The sequence below is a fragment of the Micromys minutus genome, assembly GCF_963924665.1.
Source record: "Micromys minutus genome assembly, chromosome: 3".
NCBI lineage: Eukaryota > Metazoa > Chordata > Mammalia > Rodentia > Muridae > Micromys > Micromys minutus.
The window spans coordinates 84,065,388-84,078,541 of NC_137972.1; the positions used below are offsets into that span (position 1 = coordinate 84,065,388).

Here is a 13,154-nt window from a genome sequence, read left to right on the forward strand (position 1 = left end):
AAATAAACCCCTTCTCCCTTAAGTTGCTTCTGTCAGGGCATTTTATCACATCAATAGAAGAAGAAAAAAAACTAAGGAAGTTCTATTAAAACTTGTAAGAAACCTCCATTTGAAGAGGCTGTACTATTTCCCATGAATGAAGGTTTCTTTTCTTATCCATTTTTTTTAGGCCTGTATTAGAACAGTACTTCATTGACCTTTTAGTTTGATAGAACAAAAGATATTAATCCAGAATGTCGTATGTGTATTTACTGTGTGTGAGCATGCATATATTTGAGAAAGGTTCTCACTGTGTTGCCTAGGCTGGTCCGAGCTCACTCAGACAATCCTCCTTCTTCACCCTGCTTGAAGCTGGAATTGTAGGCATGTGCCACACCCAGCAGCCTGTATATAAATTCTTGGGAGAAACATGGTCACATGATGCTTAGCTGTTTTTATTGGTGCTCAGGTTTCTGTCTTAAGTTGTAGGAGTTCCTGGACTTGAGTCTATCTTAGATATATGATCCAGAGATACTTTCTTCCAGAAATTCTCTTTAAAGTCGTTGGAGAAGTAAAACCCTTTAGTGTGAATCTAGTTCAGAGAAGCTTCTAGATCCTTGCCTTACACCAAATCTCAAGAATCATTAGTTTCCCTTTCTGTCCTAAGTAGTTAAAACTCGAAACAGGTGGCTCCTTATTATACCTATCTGGCATATTCTTGATTGGCTGGAGGTATAGTGTGGATTATCCAAGATGCCCAGGGGCAGGTACCTCAAGTTAATCAATTACCAAGTCAGTCCAAGGCATTCACTGTTCAGAGCAAAGTCATTTTTTATTGTAATGAAAATTTAAAAGGCAGTTACATTAGTTATACATATAACCAGTGACTTAATACCTGTTAGTCATACAGAACATTCAAGAAATACAAATGATTTACCCACGGCACAGTGCACATTCATAAGAAAGGCTAAGAGAGACGAGTAAGTGCTTGCTTGTTCTTGGAAGCCTGCTTGTAAAATTTTCTTTAAGGAAACAGATGGTTAGACAAAGCAAACTGCTGGGCCCTGGATGACCTGTCAAAAGACCCATCTTGCTACCCAGTACCCACAAAGATTTTCAGGCTACCTGAACAAACCCAGCTTAGGGCGTAAAGCATGGCATGTTACATGTGGAAATGTGCCCATGCCCTTGTAAGCTGCCTCTTTAAAGCTGTCCTAGATTTTAGGCAATGGAAGAAGCTGGTGACTCCTCAGCACACAAAATGTGGCCAAGATACTCAGCTATGTCTTAGTTTAGATGAGTTTAATCTCTTGCCCAGGTAGGTTTTGAACTCCTGAGCTCATGACCCTTCCTGCTCCAGTCTCTCCAGTGGTTGTACTTCAGGTGAGTATCAGCTTGGGAGGGGAGGGGAGGATGGACTAGCAAGTTAGGACATAACAACCCATGGCCACATACAAAGAGGGTTTTAATCTTGCCTTGTTATTGGTGATTAGCAAATGGCTTGTTTTTGCTTGTGAGAAAGGCCGTAGATGGCACGAAGCAGGTGAGCTCACATTGGGAGTGGCTCCTGCTCACTGGCTGGACTGTGCTGCAGAAGGAGATTACAGACCTGCCAGATCTCTAGCTCAGAGCTGAAGGGAGCATGGATGCTTGCCAGTGGGCTAAATTGGGTTTCTCTGTCCTCCTAATGACAGGGCAGTGTGAGCTCCTCAGTGGGTTATGTCGCCAATCCAAATATTACTACCCACAACAGTCACTTTATGACGTAAGAACAGGCTGAGCTGAGCATGAGGAATGTGGAGATTCATACTGGCTCACTCACTCCCTGAAACCACAATGAGACAAACAGGCCTGACATCGAGGCAGGGTTCTAGAACCATTCTTGGCTGGTCTGGCAGTCTCTGGCCCATTCTTCTGGAGCTCCTGTGCTCTTACCAATGACTGAGGTGGTCCCTGCATGTCCTTCTCCTGCTTGCTCAGTGTACAAGGAGCCAACTGGACTTCAGCATCGAATGAAGTGGTGAGGCACATACCCTATCCCTTCCTAGCCTGCTAAGAACATCACCAGGATAGGTAGCTGGATGAATACGAACGGGAGGACCAGTATATTGGCTTCTTCTGTAGGGGACCTAGGAGGGGACATCTTTTGCAGGATAACTGCTTTGATTCTGACTTCCGTATGTTTCAAAAATACTTGGGTGGGAGAAGTCCTTGTGAGATGGGATTCTTCATTTCTGACTCCGCCCATACTTCCTCCATGTGTAGCTTTTGAGCATCACAACTTAGAAGCGGAGGAGGTATAGAAAAGAACCAAATCCCCACCTTCTAGCCTGTAGAACTCCCTAGATAAGATTGGGGGGAATAGGGGGCCATTTAACAGCAGTACCTGCTCCTGTCTGGCTTGTGGCTGCCCAAGAATCCTCCCCTTCTGCTCCCCAGGACCAAGGACTGAGTTGACTATATCCTCAACTCCTTAACAGAGAGAAGACATGAAATGATTGCAAGCAAGAATTCTGTCCTATTTCTTCTGCAGACCTTACTACCCTGAGCCCAAGGCAATGTGACAGCCCCATGTCACACCCAAGAACAGCCCCCACTTCCCACCAAAGGCAATTAAACCAAACCCATAGCTCCCACACCTCTTAACTCACAAGCTAAAGGCCATGGCTGTTCTCATCACCGAAAAGCATTCTTTGCTCCTGAAGCTAGCTTTAGGCTCCCCCCCCCCTTTATAACTTGTGCTCGCCACCTGGGGCTAGCTCCAGACTGCTGGGGACAGAAGGCAATCAGGCAGCATACATAGGAGACTGTCTGGGGAGGCTGAGGTGAAGCTCAGACTGTGTCCCTACTTTCCCTGGAGGCATTCAAAGCTGCCTGAGGATCTCTAGGGCTGGAGTTTGTCAGGAACATAGATCCCTTAGGGTGGGTTGCTGCCAACCAAGGGCAGTCTGCTGAGCTAAGTAAAGTTTGCAAGTGAATCCTGTAAAAACACTTGGGTTCCCTCAGTGCCAGGCAGAGCTGAGCTCCTGAATGGAGGGGTGTTCTCCCAGGCTCTTACTCTACATGTTCATGCTTCTCCTGGGCATCCTGGGGCCTCTAGTACTCCCAGCTTCCCAGGAGCCAGGCAGCAAGGCACATCTGCTCTGAGAACATGCACCTCCATAATTTTAACAAGGGGTTCATGAAAAGACTCTGGAGGACCCCGGGGCCTGCCTAAGGTAGCTCTGTGGCTTCTCTCACATTTGGGCATCAGTGGGGTGATACCTGGTGTGAGGTACCTGAGGTGAGGGTCGATTAAGTGAAGGGAGGCAGAGAGAACTCACATGAAATGTGGGAGGGGCAGGATGGAATGGGTGAAATCTGACTGACGCAGTGACTCTGATGTCAGAGATAAGTCAGGCAGAAGCTTCTAGAACAGTGGCTCTCAAACTTCCTAACTCTGTGACCCTTTAATATAATTCTTCATGTAGTGGTAACCCTCAACCATGAAATCATTTCATAAAACCAATTTAATTTCATAAGTGTAAATTTCTACTATAATGTATCATTATGTAAACATCCAATTTGCAGGGTATCGGATATGCAGCTCTTGTGAAATGGTTGTTTGACCCTGAAACACAGCCCACAGGCTGAGGACCACTGTTCTCAAGTTAGCTGTTCTAGAAGTTAGCTCATAGTCTACCTTAAGACCACTGAGGAATTCAGGTCTGTGTAGAAGCATGGCCAGAGCAGAGTCCCTGGCCTCCTGGACCTGGCTGTTTCCTCGCTGAGATGCTCCTGCCTCTTCTGCTTGATGAGCACAGATGTTCAGGTGCCCAGGGCACTCTCTTCCAGGTTACTGAGGTTACACAGCTTCCAGGGACACTTAGAGGCGAGGTATCCTAACCCTGTACAGAGGGTCAGGTCTGACTTCCTGAAGGCGCTGGGCTCTGCTGCAGAGAAGGGAGGATGCAGTGACCTTCATGGAGTCAGGACAAGGACACCGTCCCTCAGGCCTAGTAGAAGAGTGAGCACTTTCATGGGTCACAAGGAGGAAGGACTAGAAATGTTAAGAAGTGGAGGATGTCTGTAAAAGGGCAGGGGGTCGAAGAGCTGACTTACAAAGTGAGCAGCTCCCCAGCCCCGACTTCTGGAGCGTCACCCCAGCTCCCAGACTCCATCATCTCCTTTTAAATGCAGCGGAATGGGGACAGCTTCTCACTCTCACTGGCCACACACAGCAACACACCACAGTACGCCTACCAAGCCACAACTTTGATTCTCACTGTTTAAAGCATACCCGGCCCCAGGCCATCAAGGACCGTGAGCACAGGAGACTCACATCCTTTGCTCTTGGCTCCAGCACAGAAAGCAGAGGTTACTGCCTTTCACTCTGACAGGAAGCCTACAGGCAGCAGCTGTGAAAAAGCAGAAAGAAACCCAGCTTCTGTGCCAGACCTGCTGGTGCTGCCAGCCATGTGGATGCCAAGCAAACACTTGATGGGTGCAAACTGTCCATTAATAGATTATTCACAATGGAATTTAAGACCCTGGAGGCCCCCTTCCGAGCACACAGATAAAGTACAATAAATACAAAGATCCCAAACCCAAGAAGCCAGGGCTGTGGGTTAGAGCCAGGTGATGCCATGTCCAGGGAGGATGGGGAATAAGGGAGATTTCTGGGGGTTCTGCGGCAGGGCAAGCTAGGTGAGGGGGTTCTTTTTGAACACGGGCATCTATGGCATGGTAATAGCCTGGGCAGTAGAGGCCTGGCTTTGCCTGAAGCTACTCAGAAAATGGAGGGAACATGCCCAGGTCAGCAAAGTCCTCGATGTTATAGTTTCCAGTTCCCTGCGTCGGATCTCCCGGCATGGGTAACATGTCCTGGAGAGAAGAACAGAAAGTCCCAGGGGTCAGTGACCTCACCCAGAGCCTGCCCTTGTCCCGGAGTCCAGCCTGCCACTGACTGATCCCCGAGACTATCTCTCTAGTGAGCGAGCACAGCTTCATGTCCAGGGCGGCTCCTCAGGGGTCTTCAGTACAGGACCCCACTGGGAACTGCTCTCCTGGGCGTGTCATGCTGAAGGTGAACAGCACTAGGACACAAACCTTTTCTGAAGCTAAACCAGGCCCAGGGATGGGAAGAGCCCAGCTGGGCAAGCAGAACCTACATCAGTAATTAAGACTTGGACAGCCATGTGACAGCCAACCAAGCAGTAGCCTGAACATGTGTGGTCTGGGCACAGTGGCCTGTTGGGGTGATGCCATCCCAGAGAGGAAGGTCAGTTACTTCCTAGTAGGTCTAGTCCTAGTTTGCTAGACTTTAGACTACTTGCCCTGACAATATTAGGAAAGTTCCAGTTCTGTAGGGCAGAAGTCTCACTGTGCTTTTTCTATTTCCCAGCCCATGTGATTATGGTGAGAAAAGAACTGTGCAGACAAATATGCTTGGGAAACAAGGCATGCTTCCCTACCTCCTAGAAAGCCATGGCTCACTGGTATATATAATAAAGGCTCTGATAAATCCTGCAAGAAAGAATCTGATTAACTTGCTTTAACTGGTGTTTCACCAAGTTATTTGACCAAGAATTCTTTTTAGCAGGGTGACCTTGAAGACACACTGTTTGGAAACAATGCCTTTTAGGGCCTCCCTAGGCCATGAACAATGGGGTAAGGGCTGGTCTTTACAGAGGAAGGAGGGAGGGAAGTCATAGGAAAGGCTGGGAAAGGCACTTTTTCGTACTAGGAATGGAATATAGCTAGGTGGACCCCTGAGGAATACCTGCCTCTAAGACATGGGTCTGTATAAATGACATTTGACCTAGTAGGAGGGGTGTGTGTGTGTGTGTGTGTGTGTGTGTGTGTGTGTGTGTGTGTGTAACATTGAGTCTTGAGAAGGAAGAGTGTACCTGAGCCTCAAACACCAGGCTCTTGCCTGGAGCTTTGCTTTACAGGGCTGACAGCACTCTGGGGGTACTCCAGAAAAGCCTGGGCTGCTGCTAAAAGACTGGATGGGCAGGCCTACCTCTAGCTGAGGTGAGTCAACTGGCTCATACCTGCATTTACAGTGTCCCAGGGAAACCTGGGAGGCTGAGTCCTGTATGATAGGCAAGGCCATGTCCAGCATAGTAAGACTGCTCTGTGCTAGGAACTGAGAATGGTAAGGCCAGTCTTTAGTGGTGGAGGTCTGGAGGTAGCCTTAGACTTTCAGCCTAGAGAGTTGAACCCTGGTCCAGCTGCTATGGGCTAAGGATCCTGGATGAGATAGTGGAGAGGAGACAGGTTGCTATAATGGAGAGGAGACAGGCTGAAGCAATTAAGCCCATAGGGACCTGCAGCTCCGGGAGGTTATATATACTACTCCGATATAACTTTTAGAGGGGTATGGATCCTGCCCCAGGGTGAACCCCCCTACTGTCTTTGGCTCCAAACACCCCTCCTAGGCAGCTCTGGTTCAGGATGTAGTCTCTCCTGTGTGAGTGCAGCTGAAAGGCTGAAGGCCCCTGTGCCTCTCCTGTGTTCCTGAAGGCTTTGACTAGGCAGGGCAGGACCTTTCCTCCATTTGTGGGCTCCCCATATTTCAGACTGGTGGGATCTCTTGCTGGCTACCGGGCAGGGCAGGCAGAGGTGCAGAAAGGGGCATAAGGAAGCAGAGAAGGCGCAGGTACCTACACCTACGAGAAGGCGCTGCTCGCTGGATTTACCTGGAACACTTCAGTCTGGCCAGGCTGCTGGTGGGAGTGCTGCTCACCGCTCTGCTGTCCGTGATGCTGGCTCTGCCACTGAGACCAGACCTCCGAGGGCCGGCCCTGGAACTGTCCTCCACTCTGTCCGCTCTCAGCTGAAACACCAACGGACACTTAAAAAAATCATCATGTGGTTCGGGGAACCTAAGTAAGACCTGGGGACCTGGCTGTCATACTCTGTCATTTCTCCCACCATAGTGTCACTCAAGCGCTCTACACTCCTGAAAGGCATGTGTCACCCAAACAGGCCTCCTCCTGTCCTGACAGGGAATAAGCCGAGTATTGAAGGCTGGAGGAAGCCCTGTGAAGTGTGAGCGCGTGGCCAGAAAGAATCGTTTCGTTTTTTAGACTGAGCCTGTCAGGTGACTGGTGCTCAAGGCTGACATTGTCCATCTTTTTAGCTGAAGTTCAATGCTAGACTTCATTCTTGTTCACTATCACCTTCCTGGGAGGTGGCAGCGGGTGCAAATTGCTCTAAGATGCCTATGCTCTAACCATCCAATCAAACTGTTCAGCGCTGTTGGGTTTAGCTTAATGGTTCTTGGTGAGGCACTTCTCATTCTCACAAACAGCAGGAGACAGCGGCTAAACACAAAGGGAGACTGGTAAACATCCTTAGTAAACAGACATCCCAACCCAGCGGGGATTAGACCAACTCAACAATAGTGTAAATGCTGAGAAATCCTGCTGGGTAAAGGGAATGTGGTCTGATAGAGGCAGCTGCTTCCTACCTAATCCACAGAGATCAGACAAGAACCACAAACTTTTTTGCCTCCTTTGGCAGGGAGTTTACCTTTCAACATTGATTAATACGGTAAGGCATATCTATAATTCTTCAAAATTTGTAGGTTAAAAACACACATGGCTGAGATTTGGGGGCAGGATTAGAGAAGAAGGGAGCTTGTATCTGCGGTCCCCCTCTCTGTCTGTGTGTCTGTCTGTCTCCCATTTATCAGTGGGAGAAGCTTCAGATGCTTCGGGAATGATACGTTCCATTTTCCTCCAGCCTCCACTCAGCCTGAACTGGGTGGAGCATTTGTAGGAGGAGAAGTTCCTATGCTTTCCAAAAGGGGTTTGCCTAGGGCGCAGTGGTGTCTTCTGCTGTGGCCTGATTTGATTTGTTTTCACCTGTCAGGACTTGAGTCATTATGACTGAGTTGCTGGTGCTACCTCAGCCTAAAATTGAAAAGCAGATGCTAAATGCAAGACACTGACATGCTGGTGCTTGCTAAACCACTGCCTCTGGAAGCATGCTGCTGTGTAACTCAAGCCATATATAAGCCACCCAGGAATAAGGGAGGGAGGGAATGCCCCACATGGTTTAGTATCCTAAACTGTTCTTTCTGAGCAAGCTGTGGGTTTGACTTTCTGCATTTCTACATGAAACATTATATACTAATGAGCAAATAGAGACAGAGAAATTAACAAATTTGAGGATTCAAGTTGTACACTACCTGACAGTTACCAATTTGTTTTGTGTGAGCTCTAACTCCAGTCTTCATTGCTCATCTTTGAGATACTGAACTGCCCTCAGGTTCTGTCTGTGCCAGAAGGTGCAGAGACCTACCAAGACTAGCTGACCGCTCTCTCATGCTGTACAGAATAAACATGTAGAAGTTCTGGGTTGCTGCATAGCAGGCATGCTCTAGCAGAATGAGCACAGGTCTCTGGAACACAGCTTTCCTGTATGTGTGTCTCTGTGTCTGTCCCTTTTCCATTTTGTCATTACTCTAGCTGTCACCTTTCTAGAAACAAATCATGATGGACTTGGCACCAATTAGGCTTGTCAATCACCTGGCCAGGAGATCACCCCTCAGGAAAGCTGATTCTTCTGGGGACATAGCTAAGGAGATGGGAAGAATAATTATCCCCTCAATGAGATAATGTAATTACACTCTCTAGAAGCCCCTTCCTATGTGGTTGTTTACAGGTCGTTATGGTTAAGCCTGCCTGATTTTCTTAAGAAGTGTAATGTGTCCTTTCTTCTTTGAGTGCCATCTAAACATCTAAACATGGTTGAACCAATACCCTGACCTTTTTCACTATTTCTCTTGTGGACCTGCTTTTGCAGACCTCCATTGCTGACATTAATCGAAAGACATGACTGACTTTCTTCTCCATCTCCCTCCTCTTGAGAGATGCCATGCGTTATACTTTGCCAGCGATGCTTTCTTTTTCCCCCTAAAATCCTAATAAAATTACTCAATCAAGCTTCCTTCTGAGTCAGATTTTAAATAATTGTATAAAGGAGACTAAGAGCTTACAAAAGGGAACCTACATCCTCCAATGACACATAGTGACCACAAACAGACTTTAAGGCCACTCCTTTGGAGACAAAGATAGGTGACCACATTCCAGGATTCAGGTAAGTTCCTCATGGTGGCCAGGTTCCCCATGCTTACCCTCTGGCTTAGATTCCTTTGGGGAAGACTTTACCTCAAGCTTATCTTTCCATCTTGCCCTCTGGTACTCTGCCTTCATAGAATAAATAGTCTCCCTTCCTGTCTCTCCAGGCTCCTCCCTTGAGGCTAAGGTCCAGAGCTGAATAGCAAATGTAATGTCTTTCTCTCCTTCGGACTGTCCCCCATGTGTCTGTGGTCAATGGTCACATGGTGAAATGTAAGTGGTTTAACTTCCCTTTTCTCCCTTTGTGTCATGACTGATATTCTTCTCTGAGAGCCAGAGAGGCCATGGATCGAAATCAAGAGAGATATAAATCAGCAGTCCTAGCAGGATTGGGTATACAGACCCCCTCACCCAAATAGAGGGCATTTACATTGCCCTGGACCATGTGTACCATACTCACAGCTGGGTGTATGATCTCAAGGGCCCCAGGAAGCTTGCTTTTCTAACCAGATGTAGCTGCCATATAAAGGCAGATGGAATATCAAATCAGATTTTAACAACATGGTTTCTGAGGAACTTCAATGTTTACCAACACAGAGTATCATAGAGCCCCTGGTCTCAGCTTACTCGATCCTCTTGTGGAACTAGAGCACCCATGTTGTAGAACACTTTCTTCCTCCTAGTTCTTTCATGTGATACCAAAGTAGCAACTCAGATGCATTCTGGTGATTCTTCCCTTTCCCTCCCAGGTCTGTCACGGGCTTTTGCTCCATCAGAAGTGTATAACACCAAGGACCGGAAGCCAAGGGAAATGAATATAAGATCTAGGTGACATCTTTTGGTGCTCCTGGTGAAAGCTGTGGTAAGGTATGGACTCCCTGACCTGCCGTTGAGACCATAATATTTACTACTGTGTCTTGCCTACACCTTTCTTCTGTGCACGCGATCACGTGCTCATGTACATGATCTGTCCTATTTGATTCTGTGTCTCAGGTCACTCACTTTCATTGTACATGTTCTTTGGTTTCCTGCCACACCTCTGCTAATCTAACTCAAGTGCTCTTTAAAGTAAGAAAAAAAAATGGGGGTAAAACTTGATCTACCAATTAAGACAACTTGTAGGTCATGATTCTCATTGGTTGGGAAACCTTCCATGCTGACCTAGGCATTTCCAGAACCAGAGAAAGCATGCTATCCCAATTCCCAACTAAAATAATTCAGGCCTTATAGGATAGCAGCAGAATTTATACAGAAGCAAACAAGATCATGTATTGGCATAACTATCAACTGGGTCTTATCTTTGGAGGCAGCTGCCAGGACTGGTCCATACCTAGTCTGTGAGATGCATGGATCCTGTAGGGACTTGTATCCTTTATAGGCGAACAAGCCCATGTTATTGTGGAACTGTCCTCACCTCTGGTAGAGGATATCTGTGTGATCAGCCAAGAATAAGGTGGCAATAGCCATGTGACTAATCAAATGGTGGTACCCATGTGATTGCTGAGGACTTCCAATGCAGCTCCTAGCTTGAGGACCCAACCCCTAACCCAAATGTTTCCATGACATATTCATTCATCCATATACCCATTCTCCTTACTCCCACCCTCTGCCCCATTTGTTTTTTTCTCTTTTTCTTTTCTGGATACCTGCAAAGATCATGGAAACTAAGGACCTAGACAGGACTTCCACATGACACCATAGGTTCTTCCCCATGCTTTCCTAGCACCCAGAATCATTTTCTCAGACCTAACCTTACCCAGATCTCCCTGGAAAGAGGAATAAAAGCAAATATTAACTCTACTGCCAGCAGGATCTTAATAAACACCATCTTCACATTCTGCTCACTTCTGGTGTTCCCAAGCTTATTTTCTTTTCCTTCTTTTTCTAAAAAGAAAATCTTGGGTGGGGACATGAATTTGAAGCCTAGGATTCTACCTCACTAAGCTAGAGAGTAAGGGTGAGACAGGGTAATGGCACAGTCTCTGCCCCAAACCTAATAAATGTCTAACCCCATAGCTAGGAAGTACAGCATGAAGCAGGCTGGGACTGTGTCTCTCCTCCAAGGACTCCGCTGCCGCCCACTTTTGCAGCACAACCATAAGTGCTCTCAGCCCGTCTCTATTCATTTAGTAGAGATAGTCCTATTTTTGTGGGGATGGAGATAATTCGTCAGGCAGAAAGAAATTCCCTGAGCATTATATCCAAGGTCAGGGAGACTCTGCATGTTTACACTTTTAACATCTAATGGCAATATAAGGTAAAGAAAGCCAAAGCCTTTTATATAAGTAAGTTTCTTCTCTGAACCTACACACCCACTAGTTCAGATTTTCCTTCCTTCCTTTTTCCCTTCCTTTCTCCTTCTTCCCGCCCTTCCTCCATCCTTCCTTCCTTCTTCTCTTCTTCCCTCCTTCCTTCATCCTTCTAAAGAGGCCTTATCTACAAAGGTAAAAGAAATATCTCAGAGATGTTCCCAGCAGAAACTTGGATTCAATATTTATGACTTAATCCCAGAGAGAGAGGGGGGTGGGGGGAGGGTTAAACTCTGGCAGGTTAAGGTTGAGTTTCAAAAGCATCTGGGACACAAATCAGTGTTTCTAATCTTTCTGGGGGCTATGCTCAGACACACTTAAGGGTGACTGGTGGAGGTGTCAGAGGATGGGAAGAAGGCTGTTGTGAATGGGTAAGGGGAATGTGAAAGGCAAGTCCTGTTTTCACTTCAGAGGTTCTAGGGCTGTGTTTACTTAGGACCATCATAGGAAACTTTCCAACAGTTTCCCTGCCTGAACTCTTTGATATAGCCTTGAGAATTAAACTAGGTTAAAACTAGGCATTCAGAAAAAGAAGGGGCTAATATTTTATAATAATGTCACCTGGCCCCATTACAGGACCAGCAAAGAAAAAAAATGATAATAGAGACTTAATCTATAATTTCTATAGATGGACCCATTTTGTAAGGTACCAAGGAAAATGGCCTAAAGGGCCTTATGTACAGGTAGACTTCATCACTGTCAGGATAGGGGACAATAGAAAGAAAGAAAGGAAGGAAGGAAGAAGGAAGGAAAGAAGAAGGGAGGGAGGGAGGAACCCCAATTCTCCTGTACTGCTTCGAGGTGCTGCTGACAGTTTCTCCTGCAAGCCCCAAGGTTGTGGTGCTCCGGGATGCCCACAGGCAGGGTTAGCTGATGTTCACAACTGTACGCACCCTGCAGTGCCTGCTTTAGCTGTTTCGTGCACATTTAATAATTAATGAAACTGACCATTAATGGAGACTGCTCTATTTCTCCTCTACATTTTCTTCCACCCCTTGAGGTTGACAGTAAACCCCTCCCCCAGGTCCTCTTTCTAATCATATACTCTCTCCTCTGACCTTGACCAAGGTCAGTCCCCTCCCCGTCACAGGACTCTGCTTCTTGAAGTCCTGGACAGCAGAGGCTGAGGTCTTTAATAGCAGGGACCCATAGCCACCTTCTCAAAACACAATTCTCCACTGAGGTAGGTTTCCTCAGCTCTGAGAGGCAATGCTGATTCCTGAAATGGTGGCATCTCCTCTCCTAGCCAGGCTTGGTCCCTCTCTCCTCCTCAGCTCTGTTCTGATTTCCTTCCCTGGTCACTCTCACGCCAGACTCGCAAACATGCTGCTCCTGCTCCACAGACATTTTTCTGGAGTTACTCCGTGATGCCTTGAGGCTAAGGCCACGTAACATTCCTCAGTCCTAAATTCTCTGTCTCAGGGACCCTGCTACACCTCTGCAGCAGAGTTCCCACCCTTCTCATGATCACAAGCCAAGGGACATAGTGGCAGAGACCTCTTGTGTTTATTTCTTACTATCTGAGGAGTGGGTCCGAAGGGATAGGAAGCACAGGGCAGTGAGCAGAGGGGCACAGCCTTAATCCTTTCTTGGTTTCACTGCTGATCCATGAGGACAGTGGTTCTTAACCTGTGGGTCATGATTCCTCGGGGGGGTTGAATCTCCCTTTCACAGAGGTCACTTAAAACCATTGGAAAATGGATATTTACATTATGATTCATAAAAGTAGCAAAACGACAGTTATGAAGTAGCAAAAAAAATAATTTTATGGTGGGGGGTCACTGTGATATTGGGA

General features: G+C 47.0%; 1 protein-coding gene across 2 annotated transcripts in view; it reads right to left on the reverse strand.

The window, feature by feature from the left end:
* Positions 1–4,743: 4,743 nt before the first annotated feature.
* Positions 4,744–13,154, reverse strand: part of ARNT2 (aryl hydrocarbon receptor nuclear translocator 2) — a gene marked incomplete at both ends in the record, with an annotated part of 103,209 nt that continues 94,798 nt past the window's right edge. For both annotated transcript variants that reach the window (XM_080914171.1, XM_080914172.1), the window contains 2 exons: positions 4,744–4,842; positions 6,663–6,799. In XM_080914171.1, coding sequence (XP_080770297.1) covers positions 4,744–4,842; positions 6,663–6,799 — 236 coding nt within the window. The remainder of the gene's footprint in view (positions 4,843–6,662; positions 6,800–13,154) is intronic.